Source organism: Lepeophtheirus salmonis, chromosome 2, assembly GCF_016086655.4.
Source record: "Lepeophtheirus salmonis chromosome 2, UVic_Lsal_1.4, whole genome shotgun sequence".
Classification (NCBI taxonomy): Eukaryota; Metazoa; Arthropoda; class Copepoda; order Siphonostomatoida; family Caligidae; genus Lepeophtheirus; species Lepeophtheirus salmonis.
The window spans coordinates 7008735-7034413 of NC_052132.2; the positions used below are offsets into that span (position 1 = coordinate 7008735).

The window sequence follows — 25679 nt, forward strand, 5'->3', positions numbered from 1 at the left end:
TTTCTAGTTTTTAATATATTTTCTTTGGTACAATTCATTTTCTTTATTTCGAAATATTTGATTTAGTTCTGGTATTTTATTTCAGACAAGACGGTCAATGTAATGTAAAATGAATCAAATTCAACCTATATTAAAGCTCAGAAGAGTAATACTAGTAGAAACATCGACAACGTACAACAAAATACAGTATACATTTTTGTAAAATTTTGTGTGTAAAATTAATGTTCACGGATATGGTTTTGACTGATGGTACAGATAAGAGGAAATTAAAGTCAGTTTTTAATGCAGAAATATCATTTATTAATTATAAAAATTAACATTTACATGTAGAAGAAGCTTAATCTTATTACATAAATGTATTTTCAAGAGTGTGATCTTTGTTACTTATACCCTAGTGTTCAAATCCGACAGATGATCCTCGATAGCGTCCCATGTGATTTTCAGCCTGCTGAGATCTTTCTTCAGCTTCTTCCAATTGCTGTTGTGCTTTTCGGTATTTGGCCAAATTCAATGCTGCAATTTCTTCAGCATCTTCTATTTGTTTCTTATATCTACAAAATAAACAAATACGTTATTTATCCATAAATGTACCACAATGACTCAATAGTTTTGATTTAATTTGTCACTAAAATTACTTATTTAATTACATGGTTAAAAAGCTAAGTAAATACAACTATTATATTCAAATAATATTTTGTTTATTTTCTATCGCCAAAGTCAAAATGTTTTATTTTTAATAAACTATAACTGTTCTACCTATATAACAGCTCAATGTGCAGACTTGTGCAAACTTACACTCTTATTTTCCCTTGAAGTTTGTCCAAAAGTTCTCCCATTTTCTCAATGTTCTTTTTATTCTCATCCATGTTAAATTGCATTTCCTTAATATTTCTATCCGTTCTAATGAAATTTTTGTGAGTCTCTGAAGTTTTTGATTGTGTAAACCCTGGGCAAAAAAACAACAACAACAAATGAACAACTTTTTCAATAAAATACCACTAAACGAGCGTCTTACCATATTCATTTTCAAGAGAACGAAGTCTCTCTTCCAATTTGGATATTATTTTTCTTCCATGTTTCAAGGCTGCAGATTCCACACAATCCAACCGGTTTTGCAGCTCAGAACATTGAGCACCTAAGGACTTACACGACTTATCTGATGCAAAACCATGTTCCTGTTCACATCTGAGTTCGTCCGCTAGCCTACCTATTAGTTCAATTACAAAAATTACGTTGAACATTAGAACAGTTTGATTTTCTACTTTTTTTCAAAATTTGATTTCGGCTAGTACGGAAAAGTTGTCAAAAATGCAAAAACTGTTTACTTACTCAATATGAATACTAAGGAGACATTGTTAGTTGATTTGTAAAAAATAGTTTTGATGAAAAATTTTTAACATATAAAAAATGTAAAATAAGTTGTTTTTTCTAAAATTGTCTTGTGGAACATAATACATTAATACATTAATACATCGGTCAATGAGTCCGGAGTCTAGATTGGAAAACAACATTTTTTGCCCAAATTCATTTTTATTCATTGATATAATCTCCTTTTAGAACAATACAATCATTCCAACGTTTCTCTAGCTTTTCGATACCACGGGTGTTGAACGATTTATCGAGACCTTCAAAATATGCTTCAGTTTCGACAATCACTTTCTCATCTGAGTCAAATTTTTCCACGGATTATCTTTTTGAGATCTGCGAAGAGCCAGTAGTCGCTGGGGCCAGATCTGGAGAATACGGTGGGTGTGGTAGCAATTCGACCAATTTTGCGGGGTTTTTATTGAATTGTGACATGGTGCATTGTCTTCTTGAAAGACCACCTTTTTCTTCTCCAAATGAGTTCTTTTCTGGGTAATTTCACCCTTCAAACGATCCAACAAACCGATTTAATAGTCGTTGTTGATTGTTTTTTCATGTTCCAAGAAGGGAATGAATAAAATTCCATCCTAATCTCAAAATACCAAGGCCTTCCCCGGTGATGTTTGATTCTTTGGACGGCTTTCTCCGTCTGCACACCACTCAGCAGACTGCCGTTTTGATTCTAGAGTGAAGTGGTGAATCCATCTTTCATACATTGTGATGTACCGAGGCAAAAACTTCTTCTTATTTCGCGTGAATATCTCCTAACAGCTCTTTGAATCATCTGCTCGTTGTTGCTTTTGCTCTGGTGCACCCATTTGGAAAACAGTTTTTTCATCCCTAAATGTTCGTGTATGATGCTGTAAAGACTACTTTTTGATAACTTCAGAGTGTCAGCTATCTCTTACAACTTCACTTTGCGATTGCCCATTCTGATTTTCAGGATTTTTTCAATGTTTTCCAGAATAACCGCCTCCATTGGCCGACCAGGGCGTTCAACATATGTTCGATGTTCGTACGACCACGTTTGAAATTGGCAAGCCATTGTTTGATGGATGTTTTCGATGGGGCAGAGTCCGAATAACATTTTTCAAGCCAAGCTTGAGTTTGAACGGTGTTTTTCCCACCAAAAGAAATGATAAATCAACACACGAAATTGCCTTGAATCCAGCGTTTTTAAGAAAAACAAAATTAGCATCGCTTAAACCACTGTAACTCGATAAATAATAGACCAAACATCATGAAATTTTGACAGTCACCTTTTGAATATTTTTACTTCCGAAAAATATTTTGTTAGTGGTAGTTAGGGCCGGGACATATTGACCGATGTGTTAAGAAGAGAAACATAATATATTTTCTGAACAACATTTTGTTAACCTATAAAAATTGTAAAAACACTTTTTTTTGGACAACTATCCAATAAAACAAAAAAAAAAAAAGTTGGGATAATTTGATGATCTGCGTATAGAGGGCATCTTTTTTTTATATTTTAGAAAATAATGATCGAATTCATCTTATTCTCTCTTTTTCCTCCATAAAGGTTGCCTTAGAAACAAACTTTATATATGTTTTTATATTTTAGAATAATATCTATTATAATTATTTTATGCTAAATAATGATTAATTCTGTATTTCTGTAATTACTAACCGTAATCAAAATTTGAAAAAACAAAACAAGACCCATTTGAACATTTATTTGATTACATTTAACTTCTGAAGTTTATTCGTTTTTACTGATCTAAGTTAGTTATTGTCAAATGGTTTTACTCTTTCGTGACCATTGTACATAACCCTTATTTGAATAAATGTAAATGGGTTCTCATCAGTGGATATATATATACAAATGTTATAAATAAATAAGTTTACCAGCATCTGTAATTGCCTTCCTTGCTTTCTCTTCAGAATTCTTTACTTGAATAATAAAGTCATCAAGCTCTTGTTGAAGAGCCTTCAGTTCAGACTCTTTTTTCCTTTTTTGGTTACCCATAATTGAATTTGTATTTGTTAGTTCATTAATAGCATCTCTACTCTCTGATACTTCCAATTCCGCGGATCTTTTAGCTCTTTCCGCTGTTTCAAGCAACATTTTTGACTCATCCAATTCAGCTGCCAGAACATTACCCTTTCGTTCAGAGCTACCAATCTGATCCTGTATGTCAGCAATGGCTCTGCATTCTTCTTCTACGCAAGTCTCAACTTCCAATAAGTGAGCAGCGTGTCTTTTAATTTGTTTCATTGCTTCAGCATTAGCTTTGTTGGAGTGGTCTAAGGCCATTTCCATTTCATTAATATCTTCCTCCAATTTTCTTTTAATTCTAATAATATTATATAATTTTTTTTTTAGCCCTTCAAAAGAATTATTTTATCAAGTAACTACCTAAGAGCTTCCTGTTTGGCTTTAATTTCCCCATCTAATGAAGCTTGCATGGAGTCGATTGCTCTTTGATAATTTTTTCTAGTGTTGTCAAATTCTTCTTCTTTTTCAGACAAACGTCTCTCAATTTCCTGCTTTGCCTGAGCTACTTCCATTTGAAGCCTTCAATGAAATATATGTTTGACAAATAAAATCAAAAATAATAAAATCATACCTAATAACCCTATTCTCCTCTTGTTCCAAAGCTGATTCAGCTTCTTCTAAAGCAGATTGTAATTCTTCCTTCTCTATCTGAAGCCTTCGCCTTTGTTTATCCAATTCATGAATGGATCGTCCTCCCTCTCCTAATTGGTCCAATAAGTCCTTGATTTCATCTGCTAGATTTTTATTCTCTCGTTTAACTGTATCCAATTGCTCCACAGTTTCGTCCCAAGCAGCACGTAACCTAAATAGCTCAGAACTGTGGCTCCTACAGTCTTTTTGAGATGCGTCTAATTCAGTTGATAAGTCATCACATTTCATTCTCCATTCATTAACGACCTTACATAAGTGGAAATGGCAATACAAAATGATATTTTTTAAGGCAATGTCTTTAAACTTATATTGTATCATTTTTGAAAATCCTAAAAACCTTCTCAGATTTGTCTTCTTACCTTATCAAAAGTTGTGAGTTTCTTTTCTCCAACAGCCACAAGGGCATTAACACGCTCACATTCTACTTGGAGGTCTTCAAGGTCCATTTGATACCTAGTCTTAAGTTTTTCGGTTGTTGCAACTTTATTCTGAAGACCATCAATGCATTCCTCAGCCTCTTCTATCCTTGCCTGTAAATTCATAGTTGAAATTGTGCGTGTGTATATTGAATTGGATATTTTATTTCTTACTATGATTTTGCTTTTAGCATTATCTAAATCTTCAATTCTTGCTACTGCTTCTGTGGTGAATTTCGTTTTCCAAACTTGAGTTTCAGCAAGGGCGCGGGACATTTGTTTTTGTATTTCACCTTTTGCCTCATTTTCATTTTCAATTCTTTCACGAATATTTTCAAGGTCCGACTCGAGGTTTCTGAATTTACCTAAAAGGGTAGCACGCTCACGAGCTTCTGCGTCTGCCAATCTGCGTATATCTTCCAGCTAATAGAAATTAAGAAGGCTATGTAGCTTATCTCTCTTTTTGTAGGCTAAATACTCGTGGGTTTCTAAATTGATTGCACGGAGAAAATTATCGAAAAAAAACAAACCATACAGTGTATCTTTCTCCTAGTCTATTAGGAGCCCACGAGTAATAATAAATGACATACTTGCGTATTTAAGGAAGTTTTGAGTTTCTTCAACATTTGAAGTTGATTTTCAGCATCCTCAGTTTGCTTTTCCAAATCGGACTTTTCTAAATTCAATTTCTTTCTGGACATATCGGATTCCGATAACGAGTTTTGAAGATCATCAACTCTTTGCGAACCATCACTGATCTCTGCATTAAGCATTTTATTTTGTCTGTCAATGTTACTCTAAAAAGACAAAAAATGGATTACTGTTATGATATTTTTTTAAGATGTTGTGAAAGGATATCATAAATAATATATTTTGAAGGTACCTTTTCCTGACTGAGATCTTCGACCAATGCGCGGGTATCATTCATTTCCATGATAAGTACATTTTTTTGTTGCTCAACCTTTGCTTTTCCCTTGTTCACTTGATCAATTTGATCTCCTAAGTCAGATATAATTCCATTATGCTTTTGTCTGAGTGATGCCAATGCACTCTCATGCTGAAGTGCACTATTGTCTAACTCTTCTTTTAATTTCGCCAATTCTAATTCTCGCTTTCTATTTAATTCAATTTGCGTGGATGTTGCATTCCCAGACTCCTCCAGCTTTTCTCCTAAATCTGCCAATTCGCGACTAAGAATTTGCCTTCCTTTTTCAGATTTTGTTCTCAGACTTCTTTCAACTTCGAGTTCTTCTTCGAGTTCCGATAAACGAGACTAATATTTTGGTAAAAAGTTGTAATAGATTCACAAAGAAGTATTATTGGATTTAAAATTTGTTTTACCGATAGTTCTTGCATTTGCTTTTGTAGTTTATTCCCCAAACTCTGTTCATCCTCAATTTTTGCAGCCAATGCAGACAGTTCTTTTTCTTTCATTTGAACTGCATGATTAATTTCATTCTTTGCCCTATCTAACTCTGCGACACTATCTTGACTACATCGAAGATCTCCTTCAATTTTACGTCTTGTTTTTTCAATATCTAATTTTGCCTAGAATGGGATATAACATAACAAATTTCATTTATATTTTTGTTCAAAAAAATAGGCACTACCTTTTTTTCTCTTTCTACTGAGTCTTCAATTTCATCCAAATTTTGTTCTAATTTTACTTTTAATCTATTAAGATGATTTGTTCTATCTTCTGCTATTTGAAGGTCTTCCTCTGTCTTTTGCCTATTTTCTGCTGACATTTTTTTCTCTTTCATTAGTTTATTAACTAAATCCTCTTGATGAATCAATTCCTCCTTCAAACTTCTTATCTGTGAATCTTTCGTTTCACGATCTTCTTCGCATTGTTGAATTCTTATACAAATAAAATATTTTTGTTTAAGTACCGACTTTTTCATTGCATTTATTTATAAAATTTATCTCAAAGTTTATATATGACCTGTTTTTTAATTTAATTACATGAATTGTTTTGTGTCAGTCCTTATTTAGGACTGAAAACTGCTGTTCCGTTCAGTTCAGTCCTGCATATCAGTTCTAAAACTTATTTTGTTTTGTCCTTGATGATGTCACTCAACTATTTTGCTTCCTTTTTTTTTATCAGTTATTTTTGACAGTCTGAAAAATAACCAATAAAAAAAAAGGAAGCAAAAAAGTTGAGTGACAAATCCCTAAGACGGGACAGGACCGAATAAATAATGACTTACGCAACACTAGAAATTAATATATGTTTTCATTTTTACAGAGTTGCACTTGGGGTTAATTAAATATTTATCATGGTATTTCATTAAATAGAAAGCTTGAGTATTTTGACTCTACACTTATTTTTTTAATTATGTTCGTATTAAACAAAAGACAAACTAATTTTTTTCTGAAAATAGATTAACTAAACAGGCAACTATGAAAAAAATAGTTCTACATATTGACAACAAAAAGTTTATTTTATCTATATAAACTATAAAATACTCCGTTTCTAGTCAATGAGTTTTTTCATAACCATATCTTATTCATAAAGGAATGTTTATTTCTATGAATGTCTGCATGTGTGAAAAACAGTCACTGAGTGCACTGTATATAGAGGTTCCTGATGTATATAAAATACCAATACAGTATAAAGAAAAAAAGGAACTTTAATATACAGGGAGAACTCTATAAAAATAATTAAATTTCGTAAGCGTTTTTTTAACTCATTTTATAAAAGTAAAAAAGGGAAGTACTTTATATATATCTAAAAAAATGAATATGACTTTATATGAAATATTAGCCTCGAGCTAAAGTACTCTATAGCTCATCAAATCAGATTAACACCGATGATTTGTGGGAGGGAAGGGGGGTTATCTTCTATTATATTATTTAGCTAAATTTTTATTGGATATGCTTTAATACTTACTTAGCATCCATTGAACGAGAGTCGTCTTTCAGTCTTTTAGAATCTGAGTCAAGCTTTCGTATTACATTGTTGATTGCATTACAAGTCTCCTCTTCCTCTTGAAGCCGTTTAGCTACTTCATTCACTTGTTTGTCCAATTCTTTTTTCTGGGCTTCGATTCTTTTTACCTTCATTTCCATGTCTCTTACAAGAGAGTTACCTTTACTCAAATTGTCTTCCAACTCTTGAGTCTCCGATCTCAGTGTTTCATTTGCGGATTCTGCTTGTTGCCTGTCTTTTTTTACTCCGCTTATTTGACTCTCTGCTTCTTTGGTTTTAGCTTCTAGGGTTGCTTTAATTTCTGCAAATTTTGAACTTCTTAAATTTGGCTTGATAGCTAACCAAAGCTGCCACCAGAGCCATGTTTTTCCAATCATGAAATTTCGAATGCTCCTTTGTACACAGTACAGAGCCATCTGTACATTACAATAAAGTTGAGAATTATGAGTCAATCAACAAAATACCACAATAAGCATACCTTTTGAGCTTGCATCTTTCTGAAAGTTACTCTAGACATTGAGCCTCTTGCTGTACTTTGTAACCAGCTAAGAATCTCGGAGACTTTATCATCACGAAGCTCTTCCATCATACCTAGAACTCCAGCTCTAAAAAATACCTGGAATTAAAGATGGGGTTCAGGTTTTTTCTAGTATTTCAAATTTAGTCAATTACAAGTTAACCAGTTTATCGACTTTATGCAGAATTATTCTCAGATTTATGACATAGTTACCTTGGTGTGTCCTAGTCTATATTTTTCTTGTTCTAACCCAACAAGATCAAAAAGACATTTGGCGGCTGATTTATCAGTCTTTGCCTTTGCCATCATTTTAGCTGCCATTATGTTATATCTTGAAAAGTAAATATGCTGATACATACATATTTTGCAATAAAAATGTATATTTACCTGTTTTTAAATTCTTCGTAAATCATTCTGTTTGGGAAACCTTTCCTACAAATTCTGATTCCTTCCAAGACACCATTGCAAGTAAGTTGATGCATGACAAGGCCTGCATCAATGACACCGGCTTGTTTATGAGTATTGGGAACAATACAGCTATTAATATAACAATTAGAAAGTGAATTAGTTGAATTTATTACATACGGAAGTAAGACAATATATATAATTTATAATCTGGTGTACATACTGGGTGTTTCAAAATTATTTCCATATTTGGAATCCCGAAATTAATCAATAAATATGTACTTCAGGAGTCTAATGGCGTTACACCTTTTTTTATTTGGATACTTTTTTACGTGCGGTTTAGGTTTATTATTGCTCAATATGACATCCATTGGCATAGGACTGAGGGTGGGTATTTTCTAGTGGACACTCAGGAACTTCCCGAATGCAATATACCAATCATTTCGACGATTAAACACTGGGTCATACAGTCCAAGCCCCGATTGTCAATCACTAACTAGATGATTGAGTAGTTTTTGAGAACAAATAAGATGTTTAGACTTGATGGTGTCCGTGAGAAGGGGCTTATTCTTCATCAATGAAGACTTCCACTCTCCTTTTGATAGCCCTCCTGACTGTGTGTTTTGAAACATTTGGATCCTTGGCATGTAATCTCATGGACTTCCTTCGTTCAGCTATACGGCATCTTTAATCAAAGATGATGACTTTTTTATGGAGTGATCACCTCCAGACTTCTTGGTCAGCAATTCTTCGGCTCTCAGACGTTTTTTGACGTTGTCTTGGTTCTATATTGGTCTGCTTTACAATATCGTTTTTTTGTGACTCCCGTGGCGAGCAAAGCAGGAACTTTTAGTCTATTCACCTGCTCCATAGTTTTGATATAACAAAACAAAACGAAGAAAATCAACAGCGTAGATTCTAAGCTATCACATTCCGTCCGAAGTTTTAATGGCAGTCCACACGACATCCAGATATTAGCATTTAGAGGGATCAGGAAATAGTTTTGATACACCCAACAAAAATAACTATTGTACACTAATACTTGTATATCTTGAAATGTTTCTTTAAAAGACACCAACTTATAAAAAAAGAAAGCTATTTAATAAGGCAACTTCCCAATCTATTTTTTTAGAAGTTGGTTTTCCCTGTTTTCTTTTCTAACTTCTATATTATTTATAAAGGTGTCTATTATAAGGGTTGTAAATTGTAAGCACTTTTTCTATGTAAAAAAAATAACTCGTAAATTAACAAGACACCCCTTTCAATTGGAAGAATGTTTCAGATGAGGGCAGCAAAACGGACATGACGTTTTATTAAACTAGATGGACAGCTGTGAAATGAACGGAATTCACACTTTTCCTACTCCTGCTCCCACAAAAATATTTCTAAGAATTACTTTGTTATAGAAAATATAAAAAAAAACATTGTCCAGGTTTCCGACAACAAAGAAACTCACCCGCTAAAAAATGCTTAGTATTTACAGTTATAACTTTAACACATTTTTAGATACTAATTAGACTGATTTATTATCAAGCCTTTTATATGAGAACGTAAAATTAATCCCTAATCTAATTATTGTTTATCAAAGGTATTTACCGAATAAAGTGAGGCTCGGTAGCATGAAGTGTAGTCATTAAATGAATAAGCTGTTCCTTGTAAAAAGATGAAACAGTTTTTCCGCCACCTTTTTTCTTTTTACCAGAACGTGAATCTCCAGAATCATCCCCACTTTGACCAGGATGAGAACGGAACACTTCGACTATCAATCTATATAAAAGATATATATTTTAAAATAATATGGACGACACATGAAATAAAAATCATACTTATTACTGCCATTTTTGATTTGATCGATAACTGTGTCATTCAAAGGGTCCTTATTCTTTTCGAGCCAGTTGGTCAGATTATACGACACTGTTCCTGCATAGTGAACAACTGCAAAATGGGCATCCTTATCTGGGCCCCCAGGTTTGGGTTTTTGAAAAGTGGGGGATTTTCCCATATGGTTAGCAAACAACTTTTCCTCAAATGTTTTGTCTGTCGCTTTTGGGAAAAGGGACTCTTCTTCAAGAATTGATAAAACTCCCATTGGTTTCTCAAACATATCAATGCACTTTTGAAGATCCATACCAAAGTCTACCATGGCCCATTCAATTCCTAAAAAATGGATGCTGTAAATTTTCTTAGTCTTAGTTTAAAAAAAATAGTATACCCTCTCGAACATACTCTTCCTGTTCAAGGACAAACATATGATGGTTGAAAAACTGTTGAAGTTTTTCATTGCAAAAGTTAATGCAGAGTTGTTCAAATCCATTGTAATCAAAAATTTCGAATCCAGCAATATCCAAAACACCAATAAAAGTGATTCTTTAAATTATAATTATTTTTTTGTAAAAATTTTGTACAAAATTCCATATGGAAAGAAAACTTAAAAATACCTTCTCATTGATGGATCAACAAGGGTTTCATTACATTTAGCAACCAAGTGACGAAATTGTTTTTCAAAAATAGCCCTAGCTATTCCAGCCACTGCATTATATGCTTGAGATACGTTTTGACCCTTTGTGACCCATTCAGATCCAACTTTAATTTTAGGTTGAACTAAGTTATCGCATAGTATGTCTTCATCAATACCCAATAGACTTGCTACGTTATAAGCTGTTGGGTTATTTTCTTCGCTTACAGCTTGATCATCTTTCGAAGACCTTTGCTTAAACTTCATTTCACCCATGTGCATTACTGTAGCCGTGCATCTGTAGACGTTTTGCTTCTCTTCTTTACTAAAGCCAAGGATATCAAAAGCTTCATCTGCAAACTGCATATCTTCTTTGTCGTCAATAGATTCTACATTCACCTAAAATATCAATATGAATATTTTGTGTTCTTTATTTTTTCTTTTGTATGAAACAGAATAATTCAGAATTAAATTCTAATTTTTTAATGTACGGGCAATACCAAGCAAACATACTCTAGTTAGAACTAAATATGGAACTTAAAAGATTTATTTTTATTTTTTGTGGAATTAATCTTTAGCTATTTTGTAATTACTGATATGAGTTTGGAAGGAACACATTTATCGAAATCTTAAAAGAAGTAACAATTTTAATTAGTGAATCGTAAGAGTGAATACATTTCGTGTTGTGTCCATCCTTATTTATTACTGAAAATTGCAGTGTCGTCCAGTTCAGTCTTATATATCAGTCCTAAAACTTATCATGTGCAGTCATTGATGACGTTACTCAACTTTAATTTTCCCTTTTTTTAATCAGTTCTAGGGAATCCAAAGGACCGGACGGTATTCAGGACTGATAGGACCAGTCCTGACACTGGACAGGACCAAATAAATAAGGACAAAGACAGCACTCAATACCTTTATGTATTCAAAAATAAAAAACATATTAGTTCAATTTATCAAAAAAAATATTAAGAGTGGCTAAAATTTCAAATCTAATTAATCAGTATACCTTTCCTTGGGATACATAATGATAGTCCTTTATATTGTTGGAGAGGAGGCACATTTCTGTAATAGTAATAAATAAAAATAAGTGTTTCTTACATTAATTCAATAATAATTAAAATTAATCTTTTAATAGAGCGGGTTCATTGACGTCTTAAATTGCATCATCATTAAAGGAGACTCCATTTAAGGGCTTAAAATTAGTATTTTAATAGATAAAATGAATAATTTTTCGCTATATATCTTATTTAAACTTCATCAAATGACATTATGCATAGAAAGACTAAGCAATTGTATCAGTACTACTTGACTCCCATGAACTAAATCAAAGATATATGTACTGAAAATCTCAATGAAATATATAAATTTGTATTTATTTTTGTGGATTGATTACATATGAACAAGAAAAGTAGAATAATTCAAGAAAAATATCTTATTCTTTCCTATGTAATAGTTATTTTTGGCTAAAATATAGAAATACGATTAAATTAACATAAAATGATCATTAATTAAGATTAATTCAAAAAACAAAAACTGAGCAGCTGATACAATCATTGAAAATATATACTAGTAAATGAAGTCTCTGATGGCTTCTGTAACGGCCTAGATTGGTGTCCTAAACCTGGCCCTGGAAACTAGAATCCGATATATATAATTGCATTCCTGGACGATGGAGTCGATCAAGGACTTCCTGGTGGTGTGAGGATGTTTGTTGACCTATAACTCAAGGTAGCTCTAAATAAAATAATCCATCAGATGAATGTCGGGAGTCAAATATCCTAAGTGCTCGGATAACTCCTTTCTTGTGATCACTTCCTAGGGTCCTTAGCCTCCACCAAGGTCTTCCGTAACACTGCAAACCGTATCCTTATCTTTAAATTAAAAAAAAAAAATCCTTCTTGCGGCAGAGATAAATTGCATACCTTATATGCTAGAAAAATCCAGAAATCTTAAGGTCTAGATTCCATTGCTTCACCCTGCACTTTATTTTTAAAATTTTAGTTCCAGCAATAAATTTTTTGCTAACTTTGATCGTTTTATCATTTGATAACTTTCCTGAACAATTTTTCCAATTTAGCAAAAAATTGTAGTTTTTAGAAGAAAGCCCATAAGTCATTAAATACGTTTTTTTTAACATTATTATTTCCACGGCATTTGACAATGATTAAGTATGAAAAAATGAAAGAAATGTCATAGTTATTCAAGTTCTATGTCCGTAGCTACATACCTACATCAAATCGTTCAATTCCACTATACAACATTTTGTATTATTGCCTATATATTATATACATACACAAACCATTATAAACGAATTTTATAATGGCTTTACATAGTTTGATGGCCTGTAATATTGCTTGAATATTAGGGTGGTTTGTTTCTTTCTACTTTTTTTCGATTTTCGATTACAGCTAGTTCGAAAAACTTTTGGAAATAACCAATGCAATGTTTTATTTTCCTACGTTGTCATTGTTAGATAGCACATCTAGTTTAAATATTGAAAGAGGAAACAACTTTATATGTTTCTATAAAGATTAAAATAGAACATTAGTAATTATTTTTCATAAATTAATTATGAAAAGTTGGGTCATCATCAATAGAAGGACAGTTTGTTTTTCAATTTTTTCTCCAATTTCGATTAGAAGTAGTTCAAAAAATTTGTGATATGGTAGGCAAATAACATATGCAAAATTTCATTCCCTTACAATATAGTTTTTAGGAAGCACATTTAGTGCAAAGTTTGAAAGGGGGTGAGAGGTCTTTATTTTGTCAATTCATATTAAAATACAGCAATAATAATTATTTTGAAGTTTTTAATAATGTTAGACATTATTCAACCCATAAAAACCTTCTGAAAGTTTTTTTCTTAAGCTACCCTATGGGGAAAAAAACAATAACGTAAGATAATTTCTATCATTACTTTCTGAAAATGTAAAAAAAAGGATGCGTACTATAGGAGGTGATAAAATTATCCCAACTTTTTTTTCTTTTTTTGGTCAAGAAGGATAATTGAAGAAAAAAATATACAGGTTCACAAAATTTTTGTCAAAATTATTTTATGCAAAATAACTAAAAATGTCTTCTTAATATCTATTTTCGCTAAGTAAAGAGTGTTTGCCTTTTTTCATAATTTGATCAAGATATGCGACCTAAAGATGACCTTTAGGACAATGCAATTTAGCATAGGTAACTTTCATTCCATATGACAACTTTTCTGCACTAGATTTAATCAAAATTTAAAAAAAGTTGTTCATCAAACTGCTTAATTGAATATGTACGTTGTAGGTGCATATTAGTGTTGAGCCTCGATCCAAGACTGTTTTTTTTTTTTGTGGGTATGTCTTAAGTGATATTACGCTGACCAAACCGCGATCTCAGATAGAAGAGCGAAATTTTATCCTATATTGAAATAATAAAATATGGACCGTTTTTTTTTCTGTCTGGATCTATGAACCACTATGTACTCCTTATTCATAAAGTCTAGTCCAATCTTAGTAACTGTCCTATCGATTTTTGCCACTATTTACGACTGTAAGTCTTTCTCAATGGTCCTCAAAACTATCAGTCCCTGGGACCGGTCCTTAACTCTTTATCTGGCACACACAGAGTTTAATCGAATTATAAAAGCATAAAAATAAAATATGTGATTATCATAAATGAATTTTAGATAGATTTTGGAAATCAAATCAGTACCAATCAGTTTTGATGAATTTGTTTATATTGTATACATAAAAAATAATAGCAACAATATGATAATTTTGAAAAAAAAAGAAAAGAAAAAAGAAGAAAAATCCAAGAAATAAAAAGTAAAAAAAAAATCAAAGTAATAACTTCTAAGTAAGACAGATATTATTTATTAGATAAATTTACTAAACCTCGATTAAAAATGGCTGAATATACAAATAAATCATAAACAAGGCATTATCTAGATAAATAAAGTATTGTATATAATCAAATGGAATGTTTCAGGAGCATACTGAATTGTATTGCGAATAAAATGTAAATTCAACGGAATAAAAAGGATTTTGATAAATTTGGTTGTTTTTTAACAGAGGGTTAATATATTCTATTATGAAATAATTTTAAATAAATTTTGGACTATTAAATTCCAAAACAAGTCTTAAATGATACTTTGTAATGTTTTATATTTGTGGGACCTATTTGTGATACGTACTTCACAAATAATCTTAAATGAAATAATGTTGATTTCAAGAAGTTTTTTGACGTCCAGAATAAAAAATCATGTAAGCATATATTTAAGTAAAAAGTACATTCTTCAAGCAAACAAATGCCTTTCAATATATAATATATATATAGTTTCCTGTTCATTAATTACTTTTTACTAAGAGAATAACTGTTGAATGAAAACTACTATTCTCAAATTTAAAAATTTTATGACTTTATCTGACATGACCTTGCAATAATTTATGGTTATTAGAAAGAGAAAAAGCTTAAAAAAATGATTTAATTAAAGATAGTTTATTAAACTTTTATTTGTATACATTTTATGTTTTGTTCAAAAAACAATTTGGAAAATCATTAATCAATTATACATAAAATAGGCCTATTTCATAATTTTGAAATGACTAGATAATTTAATTTATATATAATAATTCAAAATGAGATTTGCTAAATAAAGTGTATTTTCTTCTAAAATTTTAATTTTTTAATAGAATATTATTCTATTCATTTTCGATATATTGTGTTGAAAATTCTGAGTACTTTCTTATGAGTAAAATGGATATTCTCAAATCAGGAGTTCAATATAAATGACAACAGCTGAGGGAAATAGAAGTCTTTCTTCAGATTTTCAATTAAAAAAACAAAAACGGACAAGCTAAAAAATATACCGTATTTTTCTTACTAAATATCAAATATAAAGTAGGGGGTGGGGGAGTAACACTGAGGATTTGTTTGAGAGTTATAAGATGTAATGAAAATCGGGTGAATTTTTTAAGGTCACCAGTTTTTTGGAGTTGGCTGACTTAACACAAAATTTTCTTTTCATAATGCTTTTGTCATTAGCATTTAATTCCTGAGGAGTGAACGTCTATCTCTACAACATACAACCTATGATGGACATAAACAAAACCGGATTAAACATTTGCATTAGCCCCCGCCCACTTAAATACATAACAACTTGTAGCTGATGTAATTAAACGCCATGACAGTTTTCCTTCAAAACATTCTTTAAATTGTTTAGATTATCACGATGACTCTTGTTTTTTTAACAGACCCAAAATGCACACGATTTGATTCACTGTTTATACGTGTAAATAGGATTGGAAATCCAAAGCATTTTTTAGTTTTTTTGTTATTGTTGGTAACATGAGGGGTGTCTTTTTTTATTTTTTAAAACTATTATCATTATTTTTTAATACTCAAGGAGAGAACAAATAAGCATACAGTACAGCTTGGAGTGTATGTGCTCTCAAATAAGAAGGAGGATCACTGAGGTGTTATAAGTACAAGTCCTTGTTGGTCTCTGAGTATGATGGATGATCAAAAACAGAGTCATTCCTACCTTTGTTCTAGTTTGATGCGGGGTGGGACTTGTGTTTATTTCCTTCATCTTACAGCTCCTTGCAGCTAATTTGGTGAAACATAATTATAGCTAATCTACTCTCCTCTCAAATATTCTTCTAATTGATTGGATTAATATGTTAATTTTCTCTTTCTATTTTTACATGACAAAAAAGCTTATAATTTACAACCCAATATCTTTACGAGTATGTCTACCATGCTTTTTGGCTCAAAATAAATTAGTCTTTTATAGATGTTAATTACTTTTAGATCAATAAGAATCAATCTATTTCTGGAAAATCCGGAAAATTTAAGGATAATGTACATTACAATTTTCTTTGTTCAAAACGTAAAGGCATCAACAAATCCGGTTGAAATTACCCTATTTTGACAAACCGTACCAATTTAAAATGTTAACACCAATATAATTATATGCGTCTGTCACAGAGGCACACAATAGTGACCAAACAGTCTGCGTATTTGGAGGAAATCTCAAGAATGTTGGATTTTTTCTTGTGATGTCCCACAAGTGAAACTCGTAAATTAGTACTTATAATTATTATGTAAATACAAAAAGACACAAAAACTTGGCTTCTGGGATTAAATAGCAGAGTATTATTCAGAACTCGTCAAACCTTAGGATTTTTTTTCGTTTTCGAGCCCATTATAACATGTAAATCTCCTTAGACTTGCTTCCTTCCTCTGTGAAATATAGAATTTAGGGTTTCCCGCAGATAGAAATGTGTTGACTTTTTACCAATGTGTACTTATAATCCCAGTTCGGCTTAAAAATAATCTTTCTTTGATTTTTTTAAAGACTAGCGGGAGTACACGACACTGCCTGGAATTACTTAGCCGTCTATTTTCCCTATAATTATCATTAATGTGCATTCATATTAATAAGCATTGGTGACACTAAAAACGTAATTGAGGGAAGTAATAGCCCGACTATAGTCAAATATAAATTTATTGACTATATAAACTGTTGAACTACGCTTATGACCACGATTAAAATAAGTTAAACTATTTTTTGGATTAATCTGTGGAACATAAATTACGATAACAATTTTGTATGGTCATCAGTGCCTTATATTAAATGTGTTATAGTCAGATATAATATAATCAATTACAAATACAGAGTCCTCTAGAGAACTAAACAAATTTTTAAATGACAAGTTTCCATAATTCATTAAAAATATGATTTTTTGACTGACGAGTTTTTTAGGGAGGAAAAAGTGTTAGGATGAGTATCGTGTGTGCAGGCAAGTAATGAATATTCTAGCAAGTAAAAGGTATTCAGGCGAGTAAGGAGTACAGGTCGCAATTCCTTTAGTTTTTGTTTTTTATTAAACTCGAAAATACTCGTGTGATAAAATTCGGCTCGCGGTAGATCACTAATTTTTTCACATCAATTTAGTCAGCTGAATCTGATGAGCATACTTTTATAACCATCGATCGCAGGGTTGCCATGATATAGAGCTCTAACCTTGTACCGGATTTAAAATCTCTTTTTTTGTATTTTAGTTAATTTTATAATTTGTTATTTCTTACGCGCAAAAGTAATTACATTGCTTATATGTTTGTAAATTCTAAATATAGATAACATGCATTTACGTAAATATGTATTTTAATTAAAATCACTTAAATGGGCCTTAAATATAGAATAATACCCCCCTCCCCTCCTTGTCTTTCGACAACTACCCAGGTAGATGTCAATTTAGATTATATATGTTTGCAATATCATCCACATAACAAATTGTTTATTACTAATGAAAAACAACATATGTAGTACGTCAAAATAAACACAATCTTTAACATATATCAATAAAAGGATAAAATCCCAATTTATTTTTTTACTTCATTCAGTCCAATATTTCATAAACATATTTGAGTCAATTATAGACTTTTTTTCAAATTTGTGAGATGAAAGTAGAAAGTCAAAAATATACACTATACTTAAAAGCCTTTATTTGATGAATAAGACTTAATTTAACTCCGATATCGCCTTTCAAATATAATCTATCAATTTATCTTCTTTTTTCTTTTTTTTGTGACAATCAATTATAGCTTGCTCTTGTGTTAACTGATCACATTTGTCGACTGTCAGTACAAAAGCAAGCTAGAAGGATTTTTCTCAAAAGTAAGTGTGTTATTTGAAGAGTTATTGATAATTTTTATGAATATATTATTCTAATTAACCCTTTGTGTGTCGAAAATTACATTTAAAGTATCCTTAATAAAAAATTAGAAATTAATATATTTTATTGTTGAAAAGTCTCCTATCGGGGCCAATATAAGTTTTTTAAATTAAGTAAAGGTTTTAAACTATATCTAAAATGATTGAGTATCTTATTTCATTCTGCAAATTTGAATACAATGCCTTTAACGGACTCAAATATGTCAATGAAATAATGGCCTGTCAAAATCTAACATATTTGTTTATATATGAAGAAACAAAATTCTCCTATTTTGTTTATGTATATGTACTTGTAATATATTCAGGGAAATATGATCTGTACACTTAACAGTTGTTACTTACTTTTCAAATCAGGGATTGCATCAGACATGAGATTGTAAAAAATATGATAACTTCTCTCTAGAGGCTGTTGAAAGGTGATCCTTGACTTTTCTAACAAGTACACTTCCATATCTGCTCCAGACAATTTCCCCGCTTGATTGAAATGAATTCGAATGAATTTGCCCTTTAAAAGAAATTAAAGTTAAGTATTTATCAAATTTTATATGTAAATATCTTTGCTTATTGAATGTGAAATAGAAATAAATAGATTATTCATTTTATTTGTTATTAGTTAATACATTCCATTCCTTGTAACTTCACTTCTTGAAATGTATCCCTGGATATTTACTTCCTTTTTTGACACAATATATTTTTATAACTAGTTTGTAATTTACGTGTAATGCTGTACACGGAGGCCTGGACAGTCGGCGCTGAAGATGACTAGTGATGAATGCGAGACACTGCAGCTTAAATATATGTATATATATGGGGGGGGGAAATCCCATATCGAAATTTGCAAATAAAATTGTAAAGAACTGTTTTGCAGTAGTTTTCAAAAAAAAAAAAAAAAAAAAAAAAAAATACTTAAAACCATTTAGTGCCATTGTAAAGAGGAACAAGAACCTACCAAAATCATTTTCGTACTTACAAAAAAATGCATCTAAAATACTGTTGTCAAAAAAAAACCATCGATAATTGGTTCATTTTAGAAAATATTGCAAAAAATATTGAATAAAATGTTCTGAAAGTCGAAAATACTATAATGCTATGTTAAGGTTTAACATTGTATGTTAAATTTCCCCTCATCAAAGCATCTGGTGGCTCATAGAATGAAACGTCATGACGGTTGAATTGACTTATTTTGATTAAAAATTCCAAGGGAAATTTAATTTGAACAAAAATGATACAAAGCGACGAATAAGTTTTATTTCTTTATGTATCAAGGTGAAATATCCTTGAGGAAAACGGCTCTAAGGCAAAATCTCCAGAGGTAAAATTACCTAGCGCTGTATTTACCAGTCTCAAATATACTTACAAATCTGGAGCTGTTGTCATTTCTAACTGTTTTTGCATTTCCAAATGCTTCTAATACAGGATTTGTTTGTACCACTTGATCTTCCAAGGAGGCTTTACCATCCAAACTCTTGCCTGTTGCCCCAACACATGCAAAATATCCAATTACTTTCTTAGTGTTCTCAGTTTTCCCTGCACCAGATTCTCCCCTTTAGAATTTAAAAATATAATTTACTATTTTAAATAAAGGATAAATATTAACTTACGTAATAAGAATGGATTGATTCTTTTGGTCTAGAAGTTAAAGAATGGGTTTGATAAGTTATATTACTAATAAGCTTGTGCGTCATACTTTGGAGGGATACTTACGGGTCAACATACTCTGATATCCACCATCTGCAATGGCGAAAATATGTGGAGGAATCTCATTTCTTCTCTTATTGATGTATAATTTAATGGCAGTTTCAGTGTAGATAGGGAACCTCTTATAAGGATTAATGGCGACACAAAATAGGCCGGAGTAAGTCTGAAATTAAAGTAGATGTTTTCAAATAAAAATACTAATCATCCAAAATTTTAAAGACACAAGGGCTCAAAAGTCCTGGGCTTCATATATAGGCGGTACTAATTTTTTTATTTCACCTATTTTTCAGTGTGTACAAACATTCAAAAGATAGCTGTTAAAATTGTATGACAATTTATTCTTTAGTTTGTGAGTTATTGTGCTAATTGATACGCATCTTTTGTTATTTTCAAAACAATGGATCAAAAACAATGTCTTGTTTTAATTTTACACTGCTTCTTGATTAAAAAAAATACCGCTCCATATGATAATTTGGAACACAAATAGCTATAACGAATACACAAAATATTTAAGAAAGAAAAAATTATAAAACTAAAGTGCGAAAAAAAAATTATTTCTGTAAAAATACAATTGAAAAACGTAGATGTTATTCTTTTTTCAAACAAAACCATAAGATTTGGTTGTTTTATACTATGTAGATTGTACGATTGCATGTTAGATATTAGCACATATTTCAAATACTCATAAAATTTTGTAAATAATAAAACTAGTTTCCGTCTGTGGTACTAATTATTTTCTTGATTCAAAATTGACTCAAACCTACAAAAAGTGTAAAAAACCTCCAAGAATGGTGGAAATTGCAGATTTGTTGTAGTCAAGATTTATTAGAATTGAATATGGAATTCAAAAGTTTTATAAATGATGGCATAAAAAAGTTTTTGTTCATTTTGCTATCGTATATAAAATACAGTAATGATGTACCATTGGACAATACATGTTTATCAAGCAGTATCACGGGAGACAATCACTTTTTTTTTTGTTCTTCAAAAAGTGATTCACATATAACCGGATACTGCTGTTAATTTAACCTTAATGTGTCCGTCCTTATTTAAAACTACAGTCCCGCCAGTTCAGTCTAGGCCCAGTACAGTTCAGTCCTGAATATCACTCCTAAAAACTTATACATTTCGGTCCTTGATGACGTCAATCAAATTATTTTTTTCTTTTTAAATCAGTTATAGTATTGACAGTTCAAAGGACTGACGCCCTAAAGGACCAGTACTGGACCAAATAAATACGGACTGGCACATCACAAATGATATTATGATATTAGATGCAAAATCTATTGCCCGGAAACAAACTATTTTATCTAAATACTACTATTTTTTTACTATTTTAAGGCCACCATGGCCTTAAAATGTCTATTTGCAAACTAAAAAAAAAGAAGGAAATTACAAGGTTTAGAGAAGAAAAAATAAATAAAAGATAAAGACACAAAGGATCTTTTACAATAACGTGAAAGTTGATCAAACAACAGTTCAATCTGAATCATTTTACTTTCTTAATTTCCCAGGCATATAGGATAGGATATTAGCACTTTTTCAATGTGTTTTTATCTATTTTTGTCTAATTTTATCAAAATACAAGGGAAATAACTTTAGAAATATATTACATAAAGCACAAAGTTATTTTTTTTAGTATGTAAAGCTTTTTTATTTATGACAAACATACTTCATATCTTTTTTTACTTCATAAAGAAACCAATTGAGACAAAAAGGTGGGCGGTCGAATTTTGTTTCCGGGCAAATTCATTTTAATTACAGGATTTTTATTTACAAGCAGCAACTTTTGAGATTCTTAAACCTGTATATGTTAAAAAAAGGACTTACATAAATTAGTTTTGATAAATATCTTGCTTTCAAATTGTGCAAAACGGACGCATCATTCAAGTAAGTAAGATTGGACATATCCTCACATCGTTCAAACTTTGGAGGATTGACTTGCTGCACTTGATCCTTCTTGATAATCCGCTTATCATCCCCGACTTTGACTGTAACTTTGTCACCTTCTGTAGATTCTATCACACCCTGATCAAAGCCACCTTCCTTGATAGGGACCCAGCATGAACGTTTTGGATCATAGGCCTATAAAATCAAATAAGTACTTCTATATCATTATTAGATTATCCTAAATGCCTTTGCGAGATCCTTTTGCTTTTCTTCGTATGAAATAAATAGGAATGGAGTTGGATCCGGATCCGGCTCTCCAGTTCCTCCTCTTTTAACATTTCCTGGCATAGTTGTTCTTGATTCGATGTATTGCTTGATGAACGCAAAGATGAAGTAGGTTGTCTCTGATCTTCAGTTAACGAACTGAAATCATTTCCAGATTTGTATCTTCCTCATAATTAAAATCAATGCGCGCCATACCCTATTTTTAGGTTTTTCTTTAACGCCTGCCAGAGTCAAAGATGAACTTATCATCAAATTCCTATCCTCTTATTATTTTTACTCTTTTTAGCTTGAGTAAATACATACATACATTTATATATACAGGTATTTAATTTTTTGAAGAAACTCATTTCAAGCACTGTAAAGGCTGCAAACATTTGGAAGGATTAAGGCTTTCCTTCAGCTTTAAGTCAAATTGACTCTACAATTTCAAGTTTTACAGTGTAATTTCTCCAAATGATGATGTAAATAGAAGTATATATATTACAAAATACTTGATATTCAACGCTCTCTTCCTTCCAATGAAGAAAAGAAAGCACCTGCTTTTTAAAATCCCATATAGTCTTCTTTACGAAAAAGGTCAATTCTCCTGAGTCATCAAATGTTTCTTGTTTTGGCGGAATTTGTTTCATGCACACACATAAATATATATTCAGGTTTAGATGAATGTGAGCTAATAAACATATTTATGGAAATATCAAAAATTGCGGGAGCGTTGGCAGCTCATTTAAAATCAAATGAATACATTAAACTTTACAAATTTCTATTTTTTGGAAGGTGAAATGAGGTAAACAAATTATCTGGAAGAATAAAATTATATTAGTTACCTACATAAGTAAATTATCCAATTGAATTGAAATTCATGTTGTTATAAAAAAGTTTTATCTTACATTGAATGAAGTACTTTTTAACATTTGCAAATGTCCAGTTTTTTGTTTTATTTTTTAAACTTTAAAAATTAAATTTTATCTAAATAAAAAACTATATACTACTATATATTTCGAGTTTCGTTAAGTCCATATAAAGTCCAATAGATGGTACTAATGGCAGGTATCAAGGTTAATTTTAGTTAGTATCATCTCTTGGAAGAACACATATTAACTTTCAGCATTTAACTTTTTAGCATTCATTTGATTCAAGGAGGTGGAGGGATTTTCAAAAAATGGATGAAAAATAATTTTGTATGTTTATTAAACATTACTTAATCAAAGAAAAACCGCCTCAAGGGACTTAAAAGAAGCTTGATCAACATTATGGGGACTCTGAACTTTCGATTGGAACAGTTTATAAGTGGTTCCAAAATTTTCAGAGTGGCCATATTGGTACAAGTGACCCTCATTCGACACTCGTTCAGAGAGGGAGCCAAACGCGATTTTTTGTAATCAAGAAAAGAGCACTCATTACTAATTTGTGATATGTTTAAATACTTAAAATACAGGGCTATTTTAGTGATTTGCCTAATTTTTGGTATGTTTTTAAACATATATATTTTATACATTTTAAATGTATTGTTTAAAAAATATATATTTAATTATATTGGCAAAATAATTATATGTGGCCAAACACATAAGTTCCAAAATTATAACCCTGGATAGGTAAAAAGTTATGCAACTAATCCTGTTTTGATGGAAACTACGAAAAATGTTTCTTTCTTCCCACTTTTTCAAAGTTGTTCATTGAACATTTGAGAGTATCTATTTGAATTATCAATGTGTTTTGTTGTGTGTATGTTAGTGTTCTGCAAAGGAATCTGTTCATATACATCTAAAGTCTATGTATCTATGTTACCTTATATAAAATTGGTCAAAATCTTGAGAATGACCCTGATGAGTTTTGAAAAGACTTATAGTGCAGTCAAAACTATTTTTGTAATTCTTAGTCATGTTGTATCTATACTTTAAATGAGAACTAAAAAAATAAGATTAACCTAATTTATGTTTTTTTTCTTCTGTATTTAGCAAAGTTTGTCTGTTTGTACATATGTAAATGAGTATATACTCATTAAAGTCATTTTTGTAGAATATCTTAGAACAGTATAGACCTAGAAAATAAAAATTCAATTGAGCTTGCATGTCATAGATACATGGAGTATACACAGTGAAGAGAGTCAAAGTTAGAACAATCTTCAACAAAAATCAAGAAAAGAAAATCTATTTTTTTTATAAACTCATATAAAGGGTGGGAATTTTAAATCTGAATTAATTCAGGGTAAAATATATTAATTTATTTTCCAAAATTAATTTATCAATTCACAAATCACTTGCTATTACATGTAGGGATCCATGGTGAAGTAAAATCACTCAAACCAACCACCTCTAGCTTCAACTAAAGCCTCTAACCTGGCTCTGAACCTGGCGCTGGTCTTGAAAAGTAAATTCTTATCCATGTTTGCACTTCTTCGATTGTTATATGCCTGTTTTTTGCCTCTCTCTTCATGACGCCCCACATATATGTATATAAGGCTTGAAAACCTTGGAAAATTTTGAAACAGTCAATTTGGATAGTTTTGTTAGCACAGTAATCTCCTTGGGTATACACTTGGTAAGGAGACGCATTATAAGGGCCGCACTGTTGATGTATTCGGCGGACATCTCGAGGATTTTTTATTTTGTTTTGCATTTTTGTGAACTAAATCTGTTGAACACACTTTCATAAACATAAATATCAGGCTTGCCAAGATATTGATGTCCAAACTTTTTCCTGATTTATAATCCGGACCTTTTATATTTATAGAGTAGTATAAAAAATGAGGTGATGATTTATTTTTAAAAACGAGCATGCGTAGCTTAAGCTTAAATTAATAAAGAACAGAAAAGGGAAGTACATTATATAAAATAAAAAACAATTAATGTCGTTGTAGAAGAGGTTTAACAACGACCCTGCGTAGCTTAAGCTTTTAAAGAGAGCGATGTAGATACTAAAGTAATCCCTGGCTCATGACGTTATATATGTTTTTTTAAAGTTTCTATTCTTCTTCTTTCATTCTTGAGGTAAAAACTTTAATTATGGAGTAATTATGTGAGCGTCTGCTCACGAAAAATGAAGAGTAACACTTAGTATTTCTTTCTTTTTGAAGCAAAAGTTTGTCTGTTCCTCGACACCTAATGACTTCATGTACTACCAGCATGTTTTTAAATATATCAGTAATGTGCAGCTCAAAGTTTGGAACTCGACTCAAGATGAATTCATTGTATGAATGATGCAGAACTTAACTAGTACCTACATATTCTATAAATTCCAACAGATTGACAATATTGAATATTCGCCAACTCCATAGGCTCATACTCCACGTCGAACAAACAAATTAACGATTTCGTCCAAATGGACGATA

At 31.1% G+C, this 25679-nt stretch overlaps 1 protein-coding gene across 1 annotated transcript; it reads right to left on the reverse strand.

Annotated features, from left to right (window-relative positions):
- Nucleotides 1-276: 276 nt before the first annotated feature.
- Nucleotides 277-22595, reverse strand: LOC121132535 (myosin-4). Its single transcript, XM_040727957.2, has 27 exons — nt 22313-22595; nt 22007-22261; nt 20183-20339; nt 20080-20107; nt 19836-20022; nt 18821-18983; nt 11768-11823; nt 10742-11157; nt 10516-10670; nt 10130-10460; nt 9900-10070; nt 8286-8435; nt 8112-8229; nt 7860-7997; nt 7343-7797; nt 6060-6309; nt 5791-5997; nt 5333-5722; nt 5040-5246; nt 4624-4872; nt 4393-4563; nt 3954-4279; nt 3743-3901; nt 3232-3680; nt 1016-1207; nt 796-946; nt 277-551 (listed from the first exon to the last, which is right to left on the reverse strand). The coding sequence occupies exons 1-27, from the start codon at nt 22412-22414 to the stop codon at nt 392-394; spliced, it is 5793 nt and encodes a 1930-aa protein (XP_040583891.1). The 5' UTR covers nt 22415-22595; the 3' UTR covers nt 277-391.
- Between the last annotated feature and the right edge of the window lie 3084 nt (nt 22596-25679).